The sequence below is a fragment of the Pteropus medius genome, unplaced genomic scaffold (assembly GCF_902729225.1).
Source record: "Pteropus medius unplaced genomic scaffold, Ma_sr-lr_union100, whole genome shotgun sequence".
NCBI classification, from domain to species: Eukaryota; Metazoa; Chordata; class Mammalia; order Chiroptera; family Pteropodidae; genus Pteropus; species Pteropus medius.
The window spans coordinates 7,942,295-7,962,918 of record NW_024350325.1 but is presented as its reverse complement, the minus strand read 5'-3'; the positions used below and the strand labels follow the sequence as shown (position 1 = coordinate 7,962,918).

The window sequence follows — 20,624 nt, the reverse complement described above, 5'->3', positions numbered from 1 at the left end:
GTTCAAAGCAAGAGATTGCTTGCTCTGCGCAACTATCCAGTGATTGTTTCAGCACCCACCCCACCTCCACATTGCATAAACTTTGAAGTACACTCTGCTTTTATTTATTTATGTTTAGGCATGATTATTAAAGGAAAACTTAATGTGTCCTTATAATTTTATTTCTGAGCTTTATAAAGGGACAAGACACAATGTTCTTTCGATGCTCTCTTTTTTGTACCTAACACCACCCACTGAGATTCACAGTGCGGTCGTCACATACTTAAACTTGAGTGCTCTGCCAACTTTCTGTGTCAGCTTTAGAGGCTGACTGGGGACCTTTAACATGCTTTTCAAATGTATCTTTACCCTGAAAGTGGACAAGTTTCCCCTCACACTTACCCTCCCCATATTAGGAAGTTGAGGCATCCCTATCGAAAACAACATCCCTACTGAAAACATGAAATGCTTTTTTAAGTTTTCTGTTTAGCATCAAAATTTATACCAACAGTTTGATTTCTACTTGACAACATATGTATAGCCCATTGGAATTCTTGATCACAAATGATACTGAAGGAATTTATTGGAAGGGTATAAGGTAACTCACAGATCTGACAGAAATCCTAGGGAACCAGATTTAGGAAGTAGTAATCTAAGGGATGAGGGATTATCCTCATTATGGCCAAGGTTATGCCACAGGAATAGCTGAGTTAGAGTGCTGCTGTCAACTGATGTGTATATCTGAGTATACATATTTATGTATAATATTCTTCATTGACTAATTGCACCATTATTAAAAAGAAAAATATTAGGAGAGATAGAATTAACCCAAAAGTCCATCAATAGGGTATTAGTAAAATAAATTATAATAATTTAATAATAAGAACTTGCCAAATAATAATTATACAATGTATCTGTATAATAGAATACTATATTGCTATTAAAACACTGTAAATCTAAACATGCACTTACAGAACAATATTCAAAATATAAAGAGTGGGGAAAAGTTGAAAAATATTATATTTAGTACTATTTTATTTTTGTGTGAAAAATATGCAGCGTCATTATCATTTCTGTGTAAAAAATATGCAGCGTCATTATCATTTCTATCTTTAGTCAAAATACCTAATTTTATCTGCTTATTCTCTAAAAGTACTCCTTTTCTCATTCTTGCATAATATGTAAAAAATATATATATTTATAAAAAGTCAGGAGGAATATATACCAAACTGATAATAGTTGTCACCTCTGGGTAATTGGTCAATGGGAACTTTTGATTTATTACATCATACTTCTGTAATTCTTGAAATATTTTTGCTACTAAACGTAAAGTAAATGAATATTCCTCTACTAACTGGAGGCTTCAATTATGAGATTTTTTTCCCTAGTACTTACATTTTTAGTGTAGATAGGGTGATGATAGTCATATTTGGCTCTTCTGCTCTACGTAAATAGATGTTCTCAAAAACAAGAATTGGTTCTTCTTTCTCCTTCCCCCTTACCTTTCACCATGGTAGTCCTAATTTCATCAGTGAAAATGGTTCTGAATATTTGAAGAGTAAATAAAGAACAGATTCTAAATAATTTTACATTGCAATTTTGTGATTGCTGCGGAGTAGCATGCTTTTAAATATTGCTTTACCACAGTATGTGCATCTTAATGCCCCTCTATAGTTTTATTTGTTTTATTTTATCTATTATCATCAGCAGCAGCGTCATTATCATTTCTATCTTTAGTCAAAATACCTAATTTTATCTGCTTATTCTCTAAAAGTACTCTTTTTCTCATTCTTGCATAATTCTTATTTTTCTATTGTAGTAAAAATTTTTAACTTCGAGGAAACACTTTATAGGTAATGTTTTAAAAATATTTTGTGTGTATTTAAATTTGGCATAAAACAATGAAACTCATTTTAGTTTGATTGATTTTAATGTTTCTAATTACTGAATGAGGTTATTGAAAACTTACGACAATTTAGTGTAATTTAATCATGTTAAGAGTTAAATTCATAATTTTTGTTGTTTGTTTTAGCATTCCATATTGGAAGAAGATATTTCTATAGATGAAAAAATGCCTTTGTTTAGTAAATCACACAAAAATCCAGCAGAAATCGTGAAAATTCTGAAAGACAACTTAGCCATTTTGGAAAAGCAAGACAAAAAGACAGACAAGGTATGAGCTAAAATAGTAACATTATTATTAAAATACATGTATTCCAAGACCAAAAACCAACATAAAAGCTTAATGAAGAACTCCAAATATGATCTGTGATGGGGCACATAGGGTCTCCAGAAATATATTTCAATTGATTTCATGTTTTATGCAACTGATAATTGTCTAGTCTATTGTCTTGAACTCTTGATTCATTATCCAGAGCCTCTGACCGAACTTGGATCCCTCTAGATGAAGTAGCTTAAAAATCTAAGGGATTATACGGGTATATTATATTGGCATGAAGGGTAAAAAGTTTTTATTTAAAGATCAACTGCGGTAGATAGTTTCTACTGCAGTGAAACTTCATTTTAATATTGTTTTAAGGTCCTACCAAGCAGAGCTTCTTTGTAGGAAGGGCTTTTTGGTATTTTAGTTATTCCCTTGAAGAGATGTTGAATCCTACATATTCCATTTCTCTCTAAAGTGACTAGTTTATGGCAAGATTCAAGATATCTATAAAATAAATACCCTTGAGTGCATAGTATATTTCTGTCCCAGTGTATGATACAATCTTGTGTTCTTATAAGGATGTAGAAATATATTTTGCATCCTACACCTTGTAAGTTATATAGAAACATATTTTTAATTCTAGTATACTTCATAATAACAATCTCAATATTGGTCCAAATAGAAAAAAGAAATGACCTTCATAAAAAAGTAAATCTAAATGACAAAAAAGAGAAAAAAAATTTGAAAAATATAAAAAGATACTCATCTTCATTAGTAATCAGGAAAAGACCAGTTAAAACCACATTATACTCATATTACACATGTTGTACTGCGGCAAAAATGAAAAGTGTCTGATGGTATTAAGTGTTAACAAGTATGAAAAGCAATAATTTTTATTTGCTGTGAGCGATCAAGTATAAATTGGGTTTTGGGAACCAGTTTAGTATATCATCTATTATGTAGGAAGGTTTACATGTTCTAAAACCTGCAATTTTGTTGCTAGGTATAAAATCTAGAGATGTTCTTGAACATGTGCCCAGGATGCATGTATAGGAATGTTCATAGTGTTGTGTTGTTCATAGTAACCCCTCAGTAGGAACAACCCAAATGTCCATCAACAGTAGAACTGATAATGAAGTTGTCCCTCCATCAACGGAATACTACAGAGCAATGAAAACTAAGAACTCCTGCCTACACGCAACACAAGTAGTGTTGAGTGAAAGAAGCAAATTATGAAAGGCTACAGGTTACTGTTCCAAATCAGCAGAACTAGACTTTATTGTTTTGGGATGCAAACATAGGTAAGAAAACTACAAAGAAAAATAAATAAATAAATAAATAAATAAATAAATGTCATCAAAGACATAAAAGTATTTACTTCAAAGCTGAAGAGTAACTTCAGGTAACTTCTAGGGTACTAAAATGATGTTTCTTGACATGTGTTGTGCTCACACAGGTGTTTGCTTAATTATCGTTATCTATTTAAAGTACTCTTCTGTGGATAAATTAAGAAACTCCCAGCCTTTAATAAATTAAGGATTGCTTCACTCAGATCATAAAACGTATCTGGAAATTTTTTTTTTATAGTGTCACACTACTATAAATTATTTTTAATTATTTTACCTTATCCTCCTATTCCTTCCTTCAATTATAATGATTAAAATAAAACTATGGTATATTTCTTTTAACATAGTCAACAAATCAAATTGTTAACTAATTGGCCTGTTCTCCTATCCTCTCCTGTATTAATTTAAAATAATTTTTAATAGAGATATAATCCATATACCATATAATCTACCATTTTAAAGTAGATAATTCAGTGGTTTTTAGTATAGTCATGAGGTTGTGCAGCCATCACCACTAATTCCAGAACATTTTCATTGCCCCATAAAGAAACACTGTACCATTAGCATTCATTTCTCTTACTCCCTCCCCAAGCCCTAGCACTACTCTACTTTCTACTTCTATGGGTTTTCCTATTATTCTTTAAATGTAGTCTGGGATTTTTTTTTTAAGCTTCATAAATAGCAAAAAGCGATAATGACTATGTATGAGGGAAAAGTGGATTGACAAAGAAAGTTTATGGGTCTTTACAAGTCATGATTTTATACCAAGTTTATTAAAACATCAGAAGAATAGGGATTTGTTGAAAAATCTTAGCAAATGCTTTAAATAAAGACTAGTAGCTACTGACAAGTCTTTAAAATGGAGTCATTTAATTTTCTTTCAAAGTTAAATTTAGAATTAATTACTAGCAAAGTTAACTGTGTTTGAGTACAGTTTAAGGGAAGATAATTGTTTCAATTATATTAACGAAATAGAAATATTAGAGATATTTTAAGTAAATAAATTTTAGTACCTACTAAGTGGTTTTTGTTTATTTATAACTCCACGGTATTCTTGGATCATAAACAAGGCCTAGAAAATAGTGTTTATTTGTTTGTTTATAGCTTGAAAATTTTTATTCCTTTAAGTCTTAGCATACTTTTTGGTCACTAGGCTTCAGAAGAAGTGTCGAAATCACTGCAAGCAATGAAAGAAATTCTGTGTGGTACAAATGACAAGGAACCCCCAACAGAGGCTATGGCTCAGCTAGCACAGGAACTCTACAATAGCGGGCTGCTGGTGACACTGATAGCTGACCTACAGCTAATAGACTTTGAGGTAAATTATTCATAAAAGTATTATATCTCTGCTTTTCAATTTTAATATATATGACTATCAATATTTGACTTTAATTTCTATTACCGTTCATTATTTAAAAAACCACTTTTTTCTAAAACTTCTAAAATCACTTTAATCTTTAAAATTTTTTAAAATAATTTATAAAAATTTTTTCAATTACAGTTGATATACAATATTATATTAGTTTCAGGTGTACAACATAGTGATTAGACATTTATATCTTATAAAGTTACCACCCCAGTAAGTCTAGTACCCATCCGATACCACACATAGTTATTATATTACTGACTATATTCCCCATGTTATACTTTACATCCCCGTGACTGTTTTTATGACTGGCAATTTGTACATCTTAATCCCTTCCCCTTTTTCACTAACTCCCCTACTTCCCCTCCTATATAGCAACCATCAATTTGTTCTCTGTATCTATGAATTTGTTTTTGTTTTGTTTGTTCATTTATTTTTTTAAAAATCCACATACAAATGAAATTATATGGTATTTGTCTTTCTCTGTCTTACTTATTTCACTGAGCATTATACCCTCCAGGTACAGCCATGTTGTTGCATATGGCAAGATTTCATTCTTTTTTTATGGCTGAGTAACATTTTCATTGTATATATGTACAATGCACATAGGTTGTTTTCATATCTTAGCTATTGTAAATAATGTTGCAGTGAACATAGGAGTGTGTATATCTTTTCAAATTAGTGTTTTGGATTTCTTCAGATAAATATCTAGAAATGGAATTGCTGAGTCATAAGGTAGTTCTGTTTTTAATTTTTTGAGGAACCTCCATACTGTTTTCCATAGCGGCTGCACCAGTTTACAATTCCACCACCAACAGTGCACAAAGGTTCCCTTTTCTCTACACCCTCACCAACACTTGTTTTCTTGATTTATTGATGATAGCCATTCTGAAAGGTGTGAGAGGATGTCTCATTGTGGCTTAAATTTGCATTTCCCTGTTGATTAGTTATGTTGAGCATTTTTTTATGTCTATTGACCATCTGTATGTCCTTTTTCAAGAAATGTCTATTCAGGTGATCTGCCCATTTTTAAAACGGATTGTTTGTTTTTTCAGTGTTCAAAATATATAATGAGTTCTTTATATATTTTGGATATTAACCCCTTATAGGATGTATCATTGGCAAATATCTTCTCCCACTGAGTAAGTTGTCCTTTTGTTTCGCTGACAGTTTCCTTCATTGTGCAAAAACCCTTTAGTTCTATGTAGTACCATTTGTTTATTTTTTCTTTTGTTTCCTTCACCCCAGGAGATATATCCAAAAAAAAATATTACTAAGAGCAGTGACAAAGAGTTTTCCACCTCTGGTTTTGGGAGTTTTGTGGTTTGGGGTTTTACATTTAAGTCTTTTTTTTAGGCAGAGCTATTGTAGTTGACCTCTAGACCTTGTCAGTTTACAATCCGTTATTTTTTTATTTTTTATTTACACCTACAGCACCCGGCCAAGTACTAATCTGGCCTGACCCTGCTTAGCTTCCAGTATCAGATGGGATCAGGCTTGTTCAGGGTGGCATGGCCATAGACACATTTAAGTCTTTAATACATTTTGAGTTATTTTTGTGTCTATTGGTCCAGTTTTATTTTTTTGCATGTATCCATCCAGTTTTCTCAACGCTATTTATTGAAGAGGCTGTTTTTACCCCCACCGTATATTCTTTCCTTTGTCATAGATTAGTTGACCATATGAGTGATTTATTTCTGTGCTTTCTGTTCCGTTCCATTGATCAATATGTCTGTTTTTATGCCAGTACCATTCTATTTCAATTACTATGGCTTATAGTGCAGTTTGAAATTAGGTAGCCTAACTCCAACTTTCTTTTTCTTTCTCAAGATTGCTGTGGATTTTTAGGGTCTTTTGTGGTTCCGTATAAATTTTAGGATTATTTGTTCTAGTTCTGTTAAAAATGCCATTGATATTTTGATAGAGATTGCATTGAATTTGTAGACTGCTTTGCATAGTAGGGACATTTTAACAATGTTAATTCTTCATATTCATGAGCATGGTACATGCTTCCGTTTATTTGTGTCTTCATCAATTTCTTTCTTCAATGTCTTATAGTTTTCTGATTACAGGTCTTTTACCTCCTTGGTTAAATTTATTCCTAGGTAGTTTATTCTTTTTGACGTGTAAATGGGATTATTTTCTTAATTTCTCTTTCTAGTAGTTTGTTATTGGTAATTAAAAATGCAATTAATTTCTGAGTATTAATTTTGTATCTTGTTACTTTACTGGATTCATTTATCAGTTCTAATAGTTTTTTGGTACAATCTTTGAGTTCTCTATATATAGTATCATGTCATCTGCAAATAATGACAGTTTTATTTCTTCCTTTCCAATACGGATGCCTTTTCTTTCTTTTTCTTTTCTGATTGCTGTGGCTAGGACTTCCAATTCTATGTTGAATAAGAGTGGTGAAAGGAGACATCCTTGTCTTGTTTCTGATCTTAAGGAAAATGCTTTTAGCTTTTCTCCAGTGAGTATGATGTTAGCTGTGGGTTTATCATTTATGGCCTTTATTATGTCGAGGTACGTTTCCTCTTGCCTCACTTTGCTGAGAATTTTTATGATTAGATGTTGGATTTTGTCACATGCTTTTTCTGCATCTATTGATATGATTATATGATTTTTATCCTTCATTTTATTGATGTATCACGTTAATTGATTTGTGGATATTGAAATAGTCTCAGATCCTTGGAATAAATACCACTTGATCATGATATTGACATTTTTGATGCATTGCTGAATTTGGTTTGCTAATATCTGTTGAGGATTTTTGCATCTGTATTCATGAGGGATATTTGTCTATAGTTTTTTTGGTTTTTGTTTTTCTCCTTGTAGTGTCTTTGTCTAGTTTTAGAATCAGGGTAATGCTGGCCTTATAAAATGAATTTGAGAGCCTTCCTTTATCTTCAATTTTTTGGAATAGTTTGAGAAGAATAGGTATTAATTTTTCTTTAGTTATTTGGTAAAATTGGTCCAGGGCTTTTGTTTGTTGGAAGTTTTTGAATACTTATTCAACTTCGTCAGTAGTTACTGGTGTGTTCAGATTTCTCTTTCTTCCTGATTCAGTCTTGAAAGATTGTATGTTTCTAGGAATTTATCTATTTCTTCCAAATTGTCCAATTTGTTGGCATATAATTGTTCACAGTATTTCATTAGGATCTTTTGTATTTCTGTGGATTCAGTTTTCCCTTCTGATTTTATTTATTTGGACCCTTTTTTTGTTTCTTGATGAGTGTGGCTAAAGGTTTATCAGTTTTGTTTATCTTTACATAGAATCAGTTCTTGGTTTCACTGATCTTTTCTATTGTTTGTTTGACTCTTATTTTATTTATTTCCACTCTGATCTTTATTATTTCCTTTGTTCTACTCATTTGGGGCTTTATTAGTTCTTCTTTTTTTAGTTTTTTAGATGTAAGTTTAGATTGTTTATTTGAGATTTTTTCTTGTTTCTTGAGGTAGAACTGTATTGCTGTAAATTTCCTTCTTAGAACTGCTTTGGCTGTGTTTCATAGATTTTGGATCATTGTGTTTTCATTTTCATTGGTCTCAAGGTATCTTCTGATTTCTTGATCTAATCGTTAACCTATTCAGTTTTTAGTAGCAAGTTAGTTAGTCTCCATGTGTTTGTGTGGTTTTAGTTTTCTTCTTGTAATTGATATCTAGTTTCTTAACATTGTGATCAGAGAAGATGCTTGATATGATTTCAGTCATCTTATATTTATTGAGATTTGTTCTGTGGCCTAACATATGGTCTATTCTAGAAAGTGATTTATGTGCACTTTAGAAAAATGTGTATGCTGCTATTTTGGGGTATAATGTCCTAAAAATATCAATTAAGTTCATCTGCTCTAATGTGTCATTTGAGGCTACTGTTTCCTTGTTGATTTTCTGTCTGGATGATCTATCCATTGATGTCAATGGGATGATAGAGTCCCCTACTATGACTGTATTACTGTCGATCTCTCCTTTTATGTCCATCAATATTTTCTTTCTATATATAGATGCTCATACATTGGGTATAGATGTTTATGAGCATTATGTCCTCTTGTTGGATTGATCACTTTATCATTATGAAATGCCCTTCTTTGTCCCTTGATACAAACCTTGTTTTAAAGTCTGTTTTGTCTCATGTAAGTATTGTTACTCTACCTTTTTTTCATTACCATTGAGATGAAACATGTTTTTCCATCTCTACTTTCAATCCAAGTATGTCCTTCTATCTGAAGTGAATCTCTTATAGGCAGCATCTGTATGAGTCTTTAAAAATTCATTAAGCTGCCATATGGCTTTTGATTGGAGCATTTAGTCCATTTACATTTAAAGTAATTATTGATAAGTAGGTAGTTTTTGCCATTGGTGTATAAAAGTAGGTATTGTTTTCTGTGTTTTTGTAGTTCTCTGTTCTTGTTATATTGTCTTGCTCTCTTGTCTTGTATGTTGATGACATTTTAGTGTTGTGTTTGGATTCCTTACTCTTTATTTCCTATATATATCTCTTGTAGATTTTTAGTTTGTGGTTACCATGTGCTTCTTATATACCAAGCTATGTTTATAGCTGTCTATTTTAAGTTGATGGTTATTAAGTTCAAACACATTCTAAAATCACTACAACTTTTACTCACCTCCTCAATGTTTATGTTTTCATCATTATTTTTTACTTCTTTTGTGTATGTATGTGTGTTTGTGTGTATCCCTTAATTTATTATTGTAGTTGGTTGATGCAGTGCTTTTACTATGTGTTTGCTTTTGTCGGAGAGAATTTTTTTCTTTCCTATGTTTTCTTATTTATGTTCTTCATCTTTTCTTTTTAAAGAGATCCCTTTAACATTTCTTGTAATACTGGGTTAGTAGTGATGAACTCCTTTATAAAGGTTTGTGTGTGTGAAGAACTTTAACCTTTTTTAATAAAGCAAAAAAGTATACTATAATTAAGTTTGCAGCTAGGTAGCAAGGTTAGTGGCTAGTAATAATAATAAGAGATAACATTTGTTGAGTGGTTACTATATGTTATACAGTTTTAACTATTTATCTCATTTAATTCTTAAAGCAACCTTTGTAATTGATATCATGTTATTAGCCCCATTTTATAGATGAAGAACCTAAAGTTCAAAGATATAATTTACTCAAAAATCACTCAATTACTAAGAGCCTAAGCTGGGATTCAAACTCCGTATCTTCCAAACCTGTTATTTTGTTAAAATTAATTATAAAATATTTTACCTATTTGAAAGCAATTACCTAATTTAACTAAATAATAAATTAGCTAAATAAAACAAGAACCTAGAAACCTAAGTGGTGAATATGTGTAGGCATTTTATTATCTATCGTATATCTAACAGAACAGTGGTTTTTCGGTACAAAATGTACAAGCAAGGCAAGTTTGGATGTCAGCTATTTCTGTGGTAGAATCTTGGTTTTTGTTTGTTTTTTTGTTACTACTATCAGGCTTTTGATACTACTAGGGTCTCCATTAATTCTCAGGAATGAAAGAGAATGGAGATTTCTGACGGAAATTGCTTTTAGTTTTGTCACTGAGGAATTGAAAGGAAAACTAATTACAGTGATTACAGTGATTAGATCAAGATAAATAAGGTCAGGGCTCTGGGGGAATCTGTGAAATACTAGCCCCAGGCTCTCTGGACTACTTAGATTGAGGAAGATGTTTGACTGACTGGAGCCAATGAGGAGGAATGTGGAGCAAGACTTCTCTGGAAATGTGAAGCCAGGTGTATTGGTTAGAAGCAACTCTGGCTGAGGAACCCACCTGGTCTGACTTCAACTCATCCTTCCTTTCATATACACCTGTCTTTTTCTTTCTTTTTCTCCTATACCTATTTCTCTATCTTTTACATTTTTTGCCCAATAATCTTTTTTCATACTTTTTCCTTTTGCTGGACTTGTTCAGTCTCCCTCCCATCTTACTCCTCACTTTTTTGAAGTGGCCATATGTTGAATTTATATGTAGTTTTATTGTTGTGTTTATATACTTTCATATTTTATTTAGTTTAAAATGAGATATGAACCTTTATAGGAGCTGTGCACAGTGTAAAAACATTTGACTTGGAATTAGAATTGCTTTGAGTCCCTGATCTGCCCTTCAATAGTAACATAACCTCTTTGAAACTAAATTTTCTCATTATAAAATAGAAATAATATGAACTTACAGCATTGTTTTAAGTATTAAAGTAAATAAGACATATATTTATATGTTATGAAAGAACACTAAATACATGTGCTATACACAAATGTAAAGTAGTATACTCTCATTTCCTTTCTCAAACTAAAGTTAAATGTAAGCTGATTTATTTTTGTTTTAACCTTTGATGTTTGTTTGCTTATTGTTTTAGTTTGAAATTTAGTTGGTCAATAACCATAAATGAGAAAAAGACCCATGCATTTGGATTACAGTATTACATTTCTATATATATATTTTTTGCACATTTCCCTGAAAGCAACAATTTATTAAGCTATTATCATAATTAATTAACATGTTAGCTCAAGTTAGTTTATGAGATTAGTCTGATTTGCACTTGGAAGAAATGTGACCAAGGATGGTTGTGTTTTGAAGACTGCGTCAAGGATGCATGTCAGGCTCAGTAATCTGGAGTCTTGAGCAGCCACAGAATAGCACGGGGTCAAACTGCTGTCCAGTAACTGGAGAGATGGATGTATGCCAAAGAAAAACTTTGGGTACCTCACAGTATTGTTCAGCATTGGGTTAGATAACAAAAGAGGAACAATAAGAAATACTTATGCAAGTTTCCCTTATTTTACATGGTATACTGAAAATAAATAAATTTAGAGAGGATGTTTATTTAAAAATGATTTTGGGATTAAGTCATTCAGTTGCCTGAAAATTGACTTTTGTGTTATCAAGTAGAGTAAACTTTTATTCTCTGGAATCGTTGGGGAAAGAAGTATTTTTCTGAATATTTGAATTTTCCATGTAGCTGAAGATTCAAATGCGGACAGTTAAATCAATTACTTTTATGGATTACTTTATATTTTCTTTATAAAATGCATTATATGCTTGCCTCTCCTTTATATAATAAGATACTATATATAATAAATTTTTACTGATGAATCAAAACTATTATTAAGAAGATCTATTATTGTGATAATAGCAGACAGTTCTATTTTTTTTTTCAGCTTTATTTAGGTATAATTGACAAGACAATTCTTGACTGTGTTCATTCAATTGATGTAACATGGTGCCTGGAACATACTTATAAATGAATGTATATTCAGTAGATGAAGCTGTTTTCAAGTCCATAGAAAGTAAATACTTATAAATACTTCTTTGTTGAATGAATGGAAAACAGTTAAAATTTAGGACACTTCAGTATTAAGCATTCCACCAACTACATGTAATATTTTCAGGAAGGAGGCAGCATTACTAGCATTATTAGCCTGCTTGCAGAAATGTGCTATGTATCTCTATGGACTAGAAGTATGAATGATGATTCCACAGGCAGCAACTTCCCTTCTCAATCCTAAAGTATCTGTATAAGCTAGCAATAGCTTGATAAAATTCCTCCTAACTTCAAAACTCAATCTATTCACACAGAACCCCATCCTCCTCATCTCTTGGTTCATACTAGTACTAGTACAGCCCCTTCTGGATTAAGAGTATCTTAAGTACTAGGACTAAGTTTTCCGCACCTACTGTGCCTGTGCCCTGTCTTTTGGTTGGTTGAATAAATGGATTTAGGAATGAGAATGAGAGATAGAAGCAGAGGTCTTGAGGCACAGCAGTAAGTCACTTTTCTTAGTAAACTGTGTAGAAGATCATTCAAGAATAATGATACTATCATTTCAGTGAGTGAATAAGCTCTCCTGGGACTTCTTTGACGAGTACAACAGCCATTTAACTATAACATTTCTGGTTTGTTTTTATAACATAAAGAAAAAATTATTACTTTAGGAATGAGCTGCAGCTTTGGCTAGAAAACCTAAAAGAATAGAGCATTCCCTACAGACAAAAAAGTAAACTTTTGTTTAGAAGACACCTAGATGGGCTTTTTGTTAGTTGTCAAAGGCGAGGTCTCTAGGCAATATTTGGAAGGACAAGATTGAAAGAAAAGAGCTTAGATTTCCTTTGCAGAGTAAAGTAACAGAAATTTGAGAAGTGCCCTCTTTCAGGCTAAGTTTTGTAGGAGTAGGAAACAGAAGAGAGAAAGCAGAAGAGTTAGAGGGAGAGACAGGAAGGGGCTTAAGGACAAAAATCAGGAATGCTGAGAAACCTTTAACAATAATGATATGTAGGATTCAATTTGAAGACGTTTCTGCACTATGCTATAATTACCTTTTGTTACCCTTAAACCTTTGATAAAAGAACCATGTGCTAATAGTATATGTTGAGTGAAGGAGAAGGGGCAGTTTTCTTCACTTGGGATAACAAGGTGTTAAGAAAATAACTAGTTGCAGGAGGCAAAACAAGAAACAAGGGTTGGGAGGAGCTAGGAGCGGAGATTTGAAATCCAGAGCTGACAGCAGTGATGGTGGCTCAAGGTATTGGCTTAGATTAGGTGGCAGGGACTGACTGGGGAATCTGTGTGGCAAACTCATTCAAGTATCAAGAGGAAAGTAGTTTGTTGAGGTGAGAAAAATGCTGGAGGATCCTGCTGTTATGTGAATAAGAGCTGGTTAACAGGTAGACCTTTGAGTTAAAATTGTTTAAAAAGGAAATCTTATACTTTATAGCCACAATTTTTTATCTAAGCCTTAAAATTACTATCAGAAAAGAACCACTTCAGCATATTGTTAATGAGGTTTAAAAAAAAAAGTTGTGGTTGAGATTACAAGACTTCTGATTTTGTGGGCTCAGGATCAAACTCAGAGCTGTGTTTTTGAGGTTTGGCCACTATTCAAGACACAGCTTTAGACTCTTTGATGTTTTGAAACACAATGTGATAAGAGATCAAAGGATGAAAATGTATTGCATGTCAGAGTTGATGCATTCATTTTAAAGACAGGTGTGCCTTGCAAAACTGGAGTGGATGCAAAGTCAACTGTTCAGGCTGAATTAGAAAGCTCAAAGAAACAGAAACTTTTCTACTCCAATAATTTTACCGCTAGCAAATATTTCTTGCTATGTTAAAAAAAAATCAGCAAAATAAGCACTCCAGGGCCAGCTTTTTAATAAGCCATTTTATGATCCTAAGTGTTTGAAAATTTCCATCCCCTCCCTGTACCCTGACCCTGATTAAAGTGGTCCTTAACCTTTGGTTTTATTTCTGTAAAAATGAGAAATTACAAAGTCTTAAGATTTGACTGTACTTCATACATTTAATAATTTGAAATGCTTACCATGTGTGTGTAGGGCGTTGATTCTATATTTTGCACCTGCCTTTAGACAAATTAAGTGAAAATTAAGGGTAGGAAAATACTGTATCATATTAAATGGAATTTTATGTTATTGTTACCTATTTTTTAAAAAAAGAAACTAGTGAATATAAACTTTAGAAGCATTTATATCTATAAAGGTACATAACTTATGGATGATTAAGCATCAGGTCCTTAATCAAAAGTATAATCTCTTCATTGTTTGTGTTTCCCCTATAAAAATTAAGACAACGACCATTGATCTTACCATACTTTTAAAGGAAGGTAACCTGCCATAAGGATAAAGACTGCTCATGCCATGTACAATGTACGAAATATTTTGTTTGGCTAGCGCCTTTGATTTCTGGGAAATGCTCCCTCCCTCCCCACTCACATGATTACAGTGAGAGCAGTCATTTTGTGTAGCATGACACCTTGTCCAACACAAAGCTGATTGGCCTACTAGTGGACATCAGGTCAAAGTAGGGCCAGAGTATTTCTGCAGGATTCTGGATCTGGAACAGAGACAGAACTCAGTCTCTAACTAGGAGCTAAAGATATTAGATATAATTTCTTCATCACTGGCGAGGTTTCCTACCATGCAGACTAAAGAAGTAGAGAAGCCAGTCTGCAGAGAAGATAGAGAGAAGAATGAAGAAGATACGTAGAGAGATAGGGGTAGGGTTGGGGACTCTCTGATGAAATTCATTTTATATATATATATATTTATGTAGTTAAACTTAAAATTTTTTGAGAGTAACTAAGTCTGAGCTATTCTGTGCTTGGGTTCTCTGAAACTTTCTCAATATTTATAAATTAGTTTAGTTTAAATTTTAGTCCTCACAGAAGAGTCCTTGCTAATCTATGCAATGAACACTACCACCTCGTGCCCCTTGAGACTGCTCTGCCTATCTAGTTCTGCTATTGAAATTCAGCACAAACATTTGCCTTACCTACGTCCACTATCCCCACCCCCTTCCCCAAACAAACACACACTGGAGCAGAATAGAGAAGTCCATGACTTTAATGCCTACAATTATGTTTCATTCTTAAAAATAAGGTATAATTTACAAACAGTAACATTCTTCCTTTTTAGTGCACAGTTCTGTGACGTAGAAGAGTTATACCATCACCTCAAATTTTTTCAAACTCTTTTGTACCAGCTTCTGCACCTATTTTCAGCCTCTGGCAACCAATGATCTATCTTCCATCCCTGTATTTTTGCCTTTGCAAATGTGTAAATGGAATCATACAGAATGTAGCCTTTTGAGTCTCTCTTCTTTCACTTAATATGATGCATTTGCTGTTCATCCATGTCATTGCCGTGTATCAGGAGTTTGTTCCTCTTTATTGCTGAGTGGTATTGCATTGCATGTGTGTACAAAGGATCATTTATCCATTCCCCAGTTGAAGGATTTATTTTTTTCAGTTTTTAGCAATTATAAATAAAACTTGTAACCATTTACGTGCATTTTTAAAAATATGAATCTAGATTTTCATTTCACTTAGATAAATACCTAGGAGAAGGATCGTTGGGTTGTGTCCGATTTTTGTTTGTTTGTTTGTTTTGGCCTTGGTTTGTTAATTTTAGCCAATTTAGTTAGTAAATGTTAGTGGTATGTCACTGTGGTTTTAATTTTCATTCCCCTAATGACTAATGATGTTGAACATCTTTTCAAGTGTTTATTTGCCACCATATCACTTCTTTTGTCTACTCAGATCTTTTGCCTTCTTTTTATCTTGTTGTTGAATTTTGAGAATTCTTTATATTTTCTGTATACAAGTCACTGGCAGCAATTTTAAAGTGGGATTTTTTTCTTTCCCAATCCTTGCCCTCTTTTACTCTCAGTGAAAGATGCTCTTTATCATTGGTTACTTCTAATTCCTATGACTGCTATTCATCACTTTTTCTTCTCTCTTTTTATCTTTTCTTGTTTGATTCCAGATAATATATATTTCTATATATATTATCCCTTCAGCAAATAATTATTGAGCATCTCATGTCAGGCACTGACCTTTTTTGAATTTGCTAGTCAACACAAGTGCTTCTTCAGGTTTGATATTTAATCTGTTACATTATATGTTATCTTAGACTAACTGGCCAATTTCAGGCAATCTTGGCCATTTCTAGATGTTGCTGCATTATCATCAAAGATGTTTTTAGAGGTTTTTTTTCCGTCTTCTGACTACTTCTAAATCCAGAGCTTTGACATCTGGCTGACTGAGGGATGCAGAAAACTAGTTTGGAAATAGTTTATTCCAGTTATATATGGTGTAATGAATAGGTATCTGCAAAGACTCCATAACGTAGAGACCATCATTCATCATTCATCATTCATCATTCATCATTCATCATTCATACCTGTTTAAATTTTCTCTAATGCTTTCCATTCTGATCCTTTTCTCTGTTTGGAGAAGTTGTCCCTTGTAGCAGAACTTGTTTTTTGTTATCCATAGGGGTTTTCTTTGACTTTGCACACATTTCCTAGTAAACTAGAAGAATGTTTTCCTCTGTGTAAAAGTTGGATAGAGTTCTGTGGAGCTTCATTTCTACTGTTCATTGGAATACCTTATGAAATGTTCCTGTGGCATGTTACTGGGAAGTATGTAAAACATGCTCTTATGACATTTTAAAGAGGGTTAATATTCTGCAGTATTACTGTGGAGGCTAGAAAGGTTTGAACAAAACAAATACTTCTTTCATTTTAAATTTCATGTATACTTTAGTTATACCTGTTTTATACAACAAATATGTTTTTTACCCTCTGTATAAATGAAATTCATGTAATATGAACATTTTTAGTATTTTAAAATTATGAGAGCAACTGATTCCAAAGCAGCCATCCCCAACCTTTTTGGCACCAGAGACCAGTTCTCCTGTGAGAATCTAATGCCTGATGATCTGAGGTGGAGCTGAGGCGGTGATGTTAGTGCTGGGGAGCGGCTGCAAATACAGATGAAGCTTCGCTCACTGGCCCGCCACTCACCTCTTGCTGTGTGCCCTGGTTTCTAACAGACCAGTACCAGTCCGAGGCCTGGGAGTTTGGGGATCCCTGTTCTAAAGTATCCTTTTAAACTGAAGACTCACCTACTAAATTTCTATTAAAATTTGGATTTTGTATAGTGTTTTTTCTTAAAGGAGACTATAATTCACTTTCTCACGTACCTGTTCTCTATCTCCCTGCCTCCCCTCCCTTTAAATTCTTCTTCCTTCTCCCTGACTCCCTTTTCTTCCCTTCTTCTTTGCTCTCGCCTCCTCTTTCTTCCTCTGTTCCTTCCACTCCTCTCTTTACATCTCTCTATGAAATAAAGTGAAAGCAATGAGTAGTCATAGCTATTTCTTTCTTTCTTTTCTTTTCTTTTCTTTTCTTTTCTTTTTTTTTAACGCCTATAGCACCTGGTCGTTATTTCTTATATTTAATCATCCTCGACATTTTGATATTCCAATTTATTTCTGCTGGTTAGATATACCATAATTTATTTAACTATGCCTATTGGTTGTTTCTAACTCTTTATTATTACCACTATGATAAAGATCTCTGTGCCTGACACTTTTTTCTATACTTAAAATGATTATTTAGGATTATTTTCTCAGGCTAGATTTCCCAATGTGAGATTCTAGGACATCAGTCTGTTATCACTAGATTGCTTTATAGCCTCTCCAACAATATATGAAAAATATCAAGTTAATTTCACCATTTAAAAATTACTGTATCAATTTATATCCCACCAGCAATGTACAAGGGTTCCCTTTTCTCTGCATCTTCTCCAACACTAGTTATTTTTTGTCTTATTAATAATAGCCTTTCTAACAGATGTTGACGTAGTATCTCATTGTGGTTTTGAATTCTATTTCCCTTGTAACTAGTGATGTTGAATATCTTATATATCTGTTGGCCATCCATATGCCCATTCAGGCCTTCTGCCTATTTTTTAATCAGATTGATTTTTTGTAGTTGTTATTGAGTTGAGTTCTTCATATATTTGGGGTATTAGCCCCTTATCAGAGGTATTGTTTGCAGATATCTCCTCATTCGGTTGCTCACCTTTTTTGTTGATGGTTTATTTGCTGCATAAAATCTTTATGCCCCCAAATTTGAAAATACTTATTTATACAGATATATATATGTACCCTATGTTCATTGCAGTATTATTTATGATAGCCAAGACATAGAAACAACATGTCTTTGATGGGTGATTAGATAAAAATGATGTGGTACATGTATACCATGGAATACTTCTTAGCCATAAAAAAAAAATATGAAATATTGCCATTGGCAACAACATGGATGGATCTTGAGTTTATAATGCTAAGTGAAATAAGTCAGACAGGAAAGGACAAGAATCATATGATTTCACTCATATGTGAATATAAAATGAAAATCAACAAATTAATAAACAAAACAAACAAAAAAACCTAAACTTGTAGATATAGACAACAACAAAAAAAAAAGAATGATGGTTACCAGAGGAGAAGGGGGTCGGGGGAGGACAAGAGGGTAGAGGAGTCAAATATATGGTGATAGAAGGAGACTAGACTTTCGGTGGTGAGCACACAATAGTGTATACAGATGTTGTATTATAATGCTGTACACCTGAAATTTATATAATGTTATTAACCAATGTTAGCCCAATAAATTTAATTTAAAAAAATTACTTGGACTCTGGCCCAAGGTAGCAACATAGGAGGCTTCTGCATTTCCCTAAGCCCATGGACACACAGAATATATAGTTACACATGGAGGAATTCCCTCTGAGAGAAATGCAGAACTAGCCAAGTGACTTCTACTTATTGAGCGATTGAGAAAATATCCACATCAAAATGGGTAGGAAATGCTGGAAATGCCCACCATAAACCCCACCCTTAGCACAGCACCATGCAATTGAGAGGGAACCCTCAACTCCCAGCTTCTCTCTGAGAAGCAAAGGATTGAGACCACACATCTAGTGCCCCAACTTTTAAGGCTGCCAACTGTAGGACAGGTGCCCAAATCACCTATCAGTGAAATCTAATGGGACTTGCATTCCTGAGTCCCATAGGACTATAGCAAACAAAGAAGCAGTTGTTAATGGCATGTGAGCACTTTTTGCAGCTAGTTTTCCTCCATACACTCCTCCCAGGGCTGGCATAGAGAACGCAGGCAAAAACACCCATTTCCCAGTCTTTCCCTAGAAGGCGACTGCATACTTTATAAGCTGCTGCCTGAGGGTCTGGCTTCTAATTAGCATGCATCTAGTCGCTGACCATGATTCTTCCAAGAGCCCAAAAAAGCTAGTGGGCGCTACCCCTGCCTTCTTCTTCCAGTTTGCTCCAACTAGAAAACCAAGTTGCTTGGAAAGAGCTTGTACACATATCTAGAGTCCCACCTTTTATGGCTGCCACCCAAGGAACAGGTCCCCAAATAAGCTAGCTCTGAAAGCTGATGGAGCTTGCAGTCATTATTCTCATAGTACTATAGTAAAGAAAGAAACATTTTTTAAATGGGCACAGAAACACCCCCTGTGGCTATATATTCAGGCTTAGTGCAGAAGAAGTAGGTAAAAATGCTTATATCCATTTCTCTGTGGAGAGGTTTGACTGCATACTTTCTCAGCTGCTACCTGAGGTTTCAGCTTTTAATCAGCCCGAATCTGGGTGCTGACTGCAATCCTCCCACTTTGGGACATTGACAGGTCTTGGCACACCCTCAACTACTGTAAACCACTAAGAGCAAAGATGGTGGCTTGGAACAATCACAAAATTTTGGCAGGTTACAAGAAGCTCAGGCCAGGCTGATTGACAATGTTCATCTCTTACATAAGATCAGTCTTTCAAGACTGAGAGCAATGGCTGTTTTATCTAATGTGCAAAACCAACATGGAGACTCAAGGAAAAATGAAGAAACAAGGGAATATGTTTGAAATAAAAGAACAAAATAAATCTCTAAAAAAAAGTTTAATGGAATTGAGATTTGTGACATACTTAACAGAGAGTTCAAAATAATGGCTATAAAGATCTTACCAAGGTCATAAACAATGTGAGAATTTCAAAGGAGGAATAGCAGAAAGATAGAAAATATTTATAAAATACCAAACAAATCACAAAGCTGAAGAATACAATAATTGTACAAAAAAAAAATTCTATGGATGGTTTTGACATTAGAGTAGGTCAAGCAGAGGTGAAGATTAGTGAACTTGAAGACAGGATAGCAGAATTTGTGAACCAGAGGAGCAAAAAAGAATTTAAAAAAAGTGAAGATAGCTTAAGAGACTTAGAAGACATCATCATGTAGATTAATACATGCATTATTGGGGTCCCAAAAGGAAAAGAGTAAAGGAAAGGAGAAGGAAGCTTATACGAAAAACTAATGACTGAAAACTTTCTTAACCTAGGTCCAGGTAGCCCAAAAGTTTCCAAATCAGATGGATCCAAAGAGATCCACACCAAGACACATTATAATTA

General features: G+C 33.5%; 1 protein-coding gene across 3 annotated transcripts in view; it reads left to right on the top strand.

Moving 5' to 3' along the window:
• CAB39L (calcium binding protein 39 like) overlaps positions 1–20,624 on the top strand; it is a 138,483-nt gene that overhangs the window by 80,521 nt on the left and 37,338 nt on the right. For all 3 annotated transcript variants that reach the window (XR_005647884.1, XM_039839382.1, XM_039839383.1), the window contains 2 exons: positions 2,012–2,152; positions 4,643–4,807. Coding sequence is in view for 2 of the 3 variants with exons in the window: in XM_039839382.1 (XP_039695316.1) it covers positions 2,051–2,152; positions 4,643–4,807 (267 nt within the window). In the remaining variant the exon portion in view is untranslated. The remainder of the gene's footprint in view (positions 1–2,011; positions 2,153–4,642; positions 4,808–20,624) is intronic.